Below are 8,259 nucleotides of genomic sequence, written 5' to 3' on the forward strand. Positions count from 1 at the left end.
GACTGTAGCTCTCTCTTACTGGATAAGGATGGATGTCAGGTATATTTTTGGGTAATGATAGAAAGTCAGGTATATAGTTGGTAGATATGATGGTTGTCAGGTATACTATTGTGTATACTAAGTGTCCTCTGGAATGACTGTAGCTCTCTCATACTTCTGAAGTAAGTGTCCTCTGTAGTGACTCTAGCTCTCTCTTACTTCTGTAGTAAGTTTCCCCTGTAGTGACTGTAGCTCACTCTTACTTCTGAAGTAAGTATCCTCTGTAGTGAATGTATCTCTCTCTTACTTCTGAAGTAAGTGTCCTCTGGAGTGACTGTAGCTCTCTCTTACTTCTGTAGTAAGTTTTCTCTGTAGTGACTGTAGCTCTCTCTTACTTCTGAAGTAAGTGTCCTCTGTAGTGACTGTAGCTCTCTCTTACTTCTGAAGTAAGTGTACTCTGTAGTGACTGTAGCTCTATATTACTTCTGAAGTAAGTGTACTCTGTAGTGACTGTAGCTCATTCTTTCTTCTGTAGTAAATTTCTTCTGTAGTGACTGTAGCTCACTCCTACTTCTGAAGTAAGTGTACTCTGTAGTGACTGTAGCTCATTCTTACTTCTGTAGTAAATTTCTTCTGTAGTGACTGTAGCTCACTCCTACTTCTGAAGTAAGTGTCCTCTGTAGTGACTGTAGCTCATTCTTACTTCTGAAGTAAAATTCCTCTGTAGTGACTGTAGCTCTATATTACTTCTGAAGTAAGTGTCCTCTGTGGTGACTGTAGCTCTCTCTTACCTCTGAAGTAAATGTCCTCTGTAGTGACTGTATCTCTCTCTCACGTCTGAAATAAGTGTCCTATGTGGTGACTGTAGCTCTCTTACTTCTGAAGTAAGTTTCCTCTGTAGTGACTGTAGCTCTCTCTTACTTCTGAAGTAAGTGTCCTCTGTAGTGACTGTATCTCACTCTCACTTCTGAATTAAGTGTCCTCTGTGGTGACTGTAGCTCTCTTACTTCTGAAGTAAGTTTCCTCTGTAGTGACTGTAGCTCTCTCTTACTTCTGTAGTAAGTTTCCTCTGTAGTGACTGTAGCTCACTCTTACTTCTGAAGTAAGTATCCTCTGTAGTGACTGTAGCTCTCTTACTTCTGAAGTAAGTGGCCTCTGTAGTGACTGTAGCTCTCTCATACTTCTGAAGTAAGTTTCCTCTGTAGTGACTGTTGCTCTCTCTTACTTCTGAAGTAAGTGTCCTCTGTAGTGAATGTATCTCTCTCTTACTTCTGAAGTAAGTGTCCTCTGTGGGTGACTGTAGCTCTCTCTTACTTCTGAAGTTAATGTCCTCTGTAGTGACTGTAGCTCACTCTTACTTCTGAAGTAAGTATCCTCTGTAGTGACTGTAGCACTCTCTTACTTCTGTAGTAAGTTTCCTCTGTAGTGACTGTAGCTCACTCTTACTTCTGAAGTAAGTATCCTCTGTAGTGACTGTAGCACTCTCTTACTTCTGAAGTAAGTATCCTCAGTAGTGAATGTATCTCTCTCTTTCTTCTGAAGTAAGTATCCTCTGTAGTGAAAGTATCTCTCTCTTACTTCTGAAGTAAGTGGCCTCTGTAGTGACTGTATCTCACTCTCACTTCTGAAGTAAGTTTCCTCTGTAGTGACTGTTGCTCTCTCTTACTTCTGAAGTAAGTGTCCTCTGTGGGTGACTGTAGCTCACTCTTACTTCTGAAGTAAGTATCCTCTGTAGTGACTGTAGCACTCTCTTACTTCTGTAGTAAGTGTCCTCTGTAGTGACTCTAGCTCTCTCTTACTTCTGAAGTAAGTGTCCTCTGTGGGTGACTGTAGCTCACTCTTACTTCTGAAGTAAGTGTACTCTGTAGTGACTGTAGCTCTCTCTTACTTCTGAAGTAAGTTTCCTCTGTAGTGACTGTAGCTCTCTCTTACTTCTGAAGTAAGTGTCCTCTGTAGTGACTGTATCTCACTCTCACTTCTGAAGTAAATGTCCTCTGTAGTGACTGTTGCTCTCTCTTACTTCTGAAGTAAATGTCCTCTGTAGTGACTGTTGCTCTCTCTTACTTCTGAAGTAAGTGTCCTCTGTGGGTGACTGTAGCTCACTCTTACTTCTGAAGTAAGTTTCCTCTGTAGTGACTGTAGCTCTCTCTTACTTCTGAAGTAAGTGTCCTCTGTAGTGACTGTATCTCACTCTCACTTCTGAAGTAAATGTCCTCTGTAGTGACTTTTGCTCTCTCTTACTTCTGAAGTAAATGTCCTCTGTAGTGACTGTAGCTCTCTCTTACTTCTGAAGTAAGTGTCCTCTGTAGTGACTGTAGCTCTCTCTTACTTCTGAAGTAAATGTCCTCTGTAGTGACTGTAGCTCTCTCTTACTTCTGAAGTAAGTGTCCTCTGTAGTGACTGTAGCTCTCTCTTACTTCTGAAGTAAGTGTCCTCTGTAGTGACTGTAGCTCTCTCTTACTTCTGAAGTAAGTGTCCTCTGTAGTGACTGTAGCTCTCTCTTACTTCTGAAGTAAGTGTCCTCTGTAGTGACTGTAGCTCTCTCTTACTTCTGAAGTAAGTGTCCTCTGTAGTGACTGTAGCTCTCTCTTACTTCTGAAGTAAGTGTCCTCTGTAGTGACTGTAGCTCTCTCTTACTTCTGAAGTAAATGTCCTCTGTAGTGACTGTAGCTCTCTCTTACTTCTGAAGTAAGTGTCCTCTGTAGTGACTGTAGCTCTCTCTTACTTCTGAAGTAAGTGTCCTCTGTAGTGACTGTAGCTCTCTCTTACTTCTGAAGTAAGTGTCCTCTGTAGTGACTGTAGCTCTCTCTTACTTCTGAAGTAAGTGTCCTCTGTAGTGACTGTAGCTCTCTCTTACTTCTGAAGTAAGTGTCCTCTGTAGTGACTGTAGCTCTCTCTTACTTCTGAAGTAAGTGTCCTCTGTAGTGACTGTAGCTCTCTCTTACTTCTGAAGTAAGTGTCCTCTGTAGTGACTGTAGCTCTCTCTTACTTCTGAAGTAAGTGTCCTCTGTAGTGACTGTAGCTCTCTCTTACTTCTGAAGTAAGTGTCCTCTGTAGTGACTGTAGCTCTCTCTTACTTCTGAAGTAAGTGTCCTCTGTAGTGACTGTAGCTCTCTCTTACTTCTGAAGTAAGTGTCCTCTGTAGTGACTGTAGCTCTCTCTTACTTCTGAAGTAAGTGTCCTCTGTAGTGACTGTAGCTCTCTCTTACTTCTGAAGTAAGTGTCCTCTGTAGTGACTGTAGCTCTCTCTTACTTCTGAAGTAAGTGTCCTCTGTAGTGACTGTAGCTCTCTCTTACTTCTGAAGTAAGTGTCCTCTGTAGTGACTGTAGCTCTCTCTTACTTCTGAAGTAAGTGTCCTCTGTAGTGACTGTAGCTCTCTCTTACTTCTGAAGTAAGTGTCCTCTGTAGTGACTGTAGCTCTCTCTTACTTCTGAAGTAAGTGTCCTCTGTAGTGACTGTAGCTCTCTCTTACTTCTGAAGTAAGTGTCCTCTGTAGTGACTGTAGCTCTCTCTTACTTCTGAAGTAAGTGTCCTCTGTAGTGACTGTAGCTCTCTCTTACTTCTGAAGTAAGTGTCCTCTGTAGTGACTGTAGCTCTCTCTTACTTCTGAAGTAAGTGTCCTCTGTAGTGACTGTAGCTCTCTCTTACTTCTGAAGTAAGTGTCCTCTGTAGTGACTGTAGCTCTCTCTTACTTCTGAAGTAAGTGTCCTCTGTAGTGACTGTAGCTCTCTCTTACTTCTGAAGTAAGTGTCCTCTGTAGTGACTGTAGCTCTCTCTTACTTCTGAAGTAAGTGTCCTCTGTAGTGACTGTAGCTCTCTCTTACTTCTGAAGTAAGTGTCCTCTGTAGTGACTGTAGCTCTCTCTTACTTCTGAAGTAAGTGTCCTCTGTAGTGACTGTAGCTCTCTCTTACTTCTGAAGTAAGTGTCCTCTGTAGTGACTGTAGCTCTCTCTTACTTCTGAAGTAAGTGTCCTCTGTAGTGACTGTAGCTCTCTCTTACTTCTGAAGTAAGTGTCCTCTGTAGTGACTGTAGCTCTCTCTTACTTCTGAAGTAAGTGTCCTCTGTAGTGACTGTAGCTCTCTCTTACTTCTGAAGTAAGTGTCCTCTGTAGTGACTGTAGCTCTCTCTTACTTCTGAAGTAAGTGTCCTCTGTAGTGACTGTAGCTCTCTCTTACTTCTGAAGTAAGTGTCCTCTGTAGTGACTGTAGCTCTCTCTTACTTCTGAAGTAAGTGTCCTCTGTAGTGACTGTAGCTCTCTCTTACTTCTGAAGTAAGTGTCCTCTGTAGTGACTGTAGCTCTCTCTTACTTCTGAAGTAAGTGTCCTCTGTAGTGACTGTAGCTCTCTCTTACTTCTGAAGTAAGTGTCCTCTGTAGTGACTGTAGCTCTCTCTTACTTCTGAAGTAAGTGTCCTCTGTAGTGACTGTAGCTCTCTCTTACTTCTGAAGTAAGTGTCCTCTGTAGTGACTGTAGCTCTCTCTTACTTCTGAAGTAAGTGTCCTCTGTAGTGACTGTAGCTCTCTCTTACTTCTGAAGTAAGTGTCCTCTGTAGTGACTGTAGCTCTCTCTTACTTCTGAAGTAAGTGTCCTCTGTAGTGACTGTAGCTCTCTCTTACTTCTGAAGTAAGTGTCCTCTGTAGTGACTGTAGCTCTCTCTTACTTCTGAAGTAAGTGTCCTCTGTAGTGACTGTAGCTCTCTCTTACTTCTGAAGTAAGTGTCCTCTGTAGTGACTGTAGCTCTCTCTTACTTCTGAAGTAAGTGTCCTCTGTAGTGACTGTAGCTCTCTCTTACTTCTGAAGTAAGTGTCCTCTGTAGTGACTGTAGCTCTCTCTTACTTCTGAAGTAAGTGTCCTCTGTAGTGACTGTAGCTCTCTCTTACTTCTGAAGTAAGTGTCCTCTGTAGTGACTGTAGCTCTCTCTTACTTCTGAAGTAAGTGTCCTCTGTAGTGACTGTAGCTCTCTCTTACTTCTGAAGTAAGTGTCCTCTGTAGTGACTGTAGCTCTCTCTTACTTCTGAAGTAAGTGTCCTCTGTAGTGACTGTAGCTCTCTCTTACTTCTGAAGTAAGTGTCCTCTGTAGTGACTGTAGCTCTCTCTTACTTCTGAAGTAAGTGTCCTCTGTAGTGACTGTAGCTCTCTCTTACTTCTGAAGTAAGTGTCCTCTGTAGTGACTGTAGCTCTCTCTTACTTCTGAAGTAAGTGTCCTCTGTAGTGACTGTAGCTCTCTCTTACTTCTGAAGTAAGTGTCCTCTGTAGTGACTGTAGCTCTCTCTTACTTCTGAAGTAAGTGTCCTCTGTAGTGACTGTAGCTCTCTCTTACTTCTGAAGTAAGTGTCCTCTGTAGTGACTGTAGCTCTCTCTTACTTCTGAAGTAAGTGTCCTCTGTAGTGACTGTAGCTCTCTCTTACTTCTGAAGTAAGTGTCCTCTGTGGTGACTGTAGCTCTCTCTTATTCCGAAGTAAGTGTCCTCTGTGGTGACTGTAGCACTCTCTTACTTCTGAAGTAAGTGTCCTCTGTGGTGACTGTAGCTTTCTCTTACTTCTGAATTAAGTGTCCTCTGTAGTGACTGTAGCTCACTCTCACTTCTGAAGTAAGTGTACTCTGAAGAGACTGTAGCTCACTCTCACTTCTGAAGTAAGTGTCCTCTGTAGTGACTGTAGCTTTCTCTTACTTTTGAATTAAGTGTCCTCTGTGGTGACTGTAGCTCTCTCTTACTTCTGAAGTAAGTGTCCTCTGTAGTGACTGTAGCTCAATCTTACTTCTGAAGTAAGTGTCCTCTGTAGTGACTGTAGCTTTCTCTTACTTTTGAATTAAGTGTCCTCTGTGGTGACTGTAGCTCTCTCTTACTTCTGAAGTAAGTTTCCTCTGATAACTATCCTCAAATGAGCTCTACATAATTCACATACTGGCAGGAGATAAGAATAACAATCTCAGGAATTGATCCTGTTTCAAAATAAAATAGATTTTTATTTTTTTTTGATATTAAAAATAAATATGCATTCAACCCTATACAATTTAATGAGTCTAAACATGAACATTCCCTCAATTTTAGCTTTTTTGCATGCTATCAACAAGAAGGCAATTTCAACGAAAGCTCACTTATTGAAGTGGGAGGACTGAATTTTTACAATACCTGTCTATGTATCTATATAGTTATAATTTATTTTATATAGATTATTTGATTTTTCACAGATCCAAATCGAGAGTGAGGAAGGAAATGATGATCCTGGTTATCTTACGACCTCCACTGCAGTAGATATTGCCAACAAAATGTACAGCACTGACTCTGATCTGTCAGACTGGGAGACACGCCAGTTTGGTAGACACAAGATAACTTCTCCACCCCTTATCCACAAAAACCAACCCTCCGACAATGAAGATAATGTGCCTCCTGAATCACCGGGGAAACGATCATATGAGAAGACATTTGATACTGTCTCTTTTGAGGCAGCTGCAGAAAATGTCCAGCTCAGTCCAAGCAAAAAAAAGCACAAGGAGCAGGTTTGGACTGTGGGGAAGGAGAACCAGGAAAGAATGCCTAAAAACTGGAACAATTCTGTGTCATCCAGAGATAGTGCTCTGGGAAGTTCACTTTTTTCAGCATTTGGATCAGTGTTAACAGACAGTTCAACATCATTTGACAGCCAGAGCAACTCTGACGACACAACTTCCAGCGTCAACAGCTCTCCTGTACACAGTGTCTATGGCAGATACCAGAAAATTTACACCAATGACAAAGGAAAGAATACCAGTGATAAAGCCTTGATGGAGTATGAAAATCTGTTATTACATAGACTTCCTGGAGAAAATCTGGGAATGATTCTTGGAATTGAAGGAGGAAAATTTAATGAATCAATATCAGGTGTGTTTGTAAAAACTGTGACAATTGGTGGTGCTGCCTATCGAGCCACTGGAAGTTCAAAGGGCATTGCTGTGGGTGACGAAATTCTGGAAGTGAACGGTATGAACTTGAAGCAAATGAACCGTGATGAATGTATGACAGTTCTCAAAGAGATGCCCCTACGTGTAAATTTGATGCTGAGGCGGGGAAGTAAATTTTCTGGCCCAACCTCATCTGAAGGGGTATCTCACTTCAGACAAAAGATGAAGGAGGTCAGTTCTAGGGAGATGAAGGTGTGTAAGAATCAGCGCTTAATACAGAACTATGCGATGACCACGACAACATCTGAGAGTGAAGATGATATACTGGAAGGATTTGCCCTCCATCATGTAGAGGTTGACAAGAATCCAGATGAGAGCCTTGGCATCAGTATTGTTCCCAGCTATGGTTCTACAAGAGAATTTTACCAGGTAAGTCAGTTTTGTACACCTGTACAGTTCTACTGAGAAATTCAATCGAGAAAGTCAGTATTGTATGCCTGTACAGTCCTACTGGAAAGTTCTACCAGGTAATTCAATATTGTACACCTGTACAGTCCTACTAGAAAGTCCAACCAGGTAAGTCAATATTGTACACCTGTACAGTCCTACTAGAAAGTCGTACCAGGTAAGTCAATATTGTACACCTGTACACTCCTACTAGAAAGTCCTACCAGGTAAGTCAATAGTTTACACCTGTACAGTCCTACTAGAAAGTCCTACCAGGTAAGTCAATAGTGTACCCCTGTACAGTCCTACTAGAAAGTCCTACCAGGCAAGTCAATAGTGTATACCTGTACAGTCCTACTAAAATGTCCTACCAGGTAAGTCAATATTGTACACCTGTACAGTCCTACTAGAAAGTCCTACCAGGTAAGTCAATAGTGCAATAGTGTAAACCTGTACAGTCGTACTAGAAAGTCCTACCAGATAAGTCAATATTGTACACCTGTACAGTCCTACTAGAAAGTCCTACCAGGCAAGTCAATGGTGTACACCTGTACAGTCCTACTAAAATGTCCTACCAGGGAAGTCAATATTGGACACCTGTACAGTCCTACTAGAAAGTCTTACCAGGCAAGTCAATAGTGTATACCTGTACAGTCCTACTAAAATGTCCTACCAGGTAAGTCAATATTGTACACCTGTACAGTCCTACTAGAAAGTCCTAACTCAGTATATTGAGTGAACATCATTATGTGATTATGTCTGTGTTTGTGTTCACAGGTGAAATGTTCGATAAAGCACTTCATATTTGCTTATCATTTTATGTTAGAGGACCACCCATGTTCTTGATTGGTTCTATTTTTAGGTCACCTGAGCTTTAGCTCAAGTGACCTATTGCTATCCGTTTTCGTCCGTCGTCGTCCGTCGTCCGTCGTCCGTCGTCCGTCGTCCGT

General features: G+C 41.7%; 1 protein-coding gene across 10 annotated transcripts in view; it reads left to right on the forward strand.

Moving 5' to 3' along the window:
* LOC110445929 (mucin-17-like) overlaps window positions 1-8,259 on the forward strand; it is a 146,160-nt gene that overhangs the window by 56,684 nt on the left and 81,217 nt on the right. For all 10 annotated transcript variants that reach the window (XM_021490811.1, XM_021490809.1, XM_021490812.1 and 7 more), the window contains one exon: window positions 6,173-7,291. In XM_021490811.1, the coding sequence (XP_021346486.1) occupies window positions 6,173-7,291 (1,119 nt within the window). The remainder of the gene's footprint in view (window positions 1-6,172; window positions 7,292-8,259) is intronic.

This window comes from Mizuhopecten yessoensis, unplaced genomic scaffold (assembly GCF_002113885.1).
Source record: "Mizuhopecten yessoensis strain PY_sf001 unplaced genomic scaffold, ASM211388v2 scaffold2421, whole genome shotgun sequence".
NCBI lineage: Eukaryota > Metazoa > Mollusca > Bivalvia > Pectinida > Pectinidae > Mizuhopecten > Mizuhopecten yessoensis.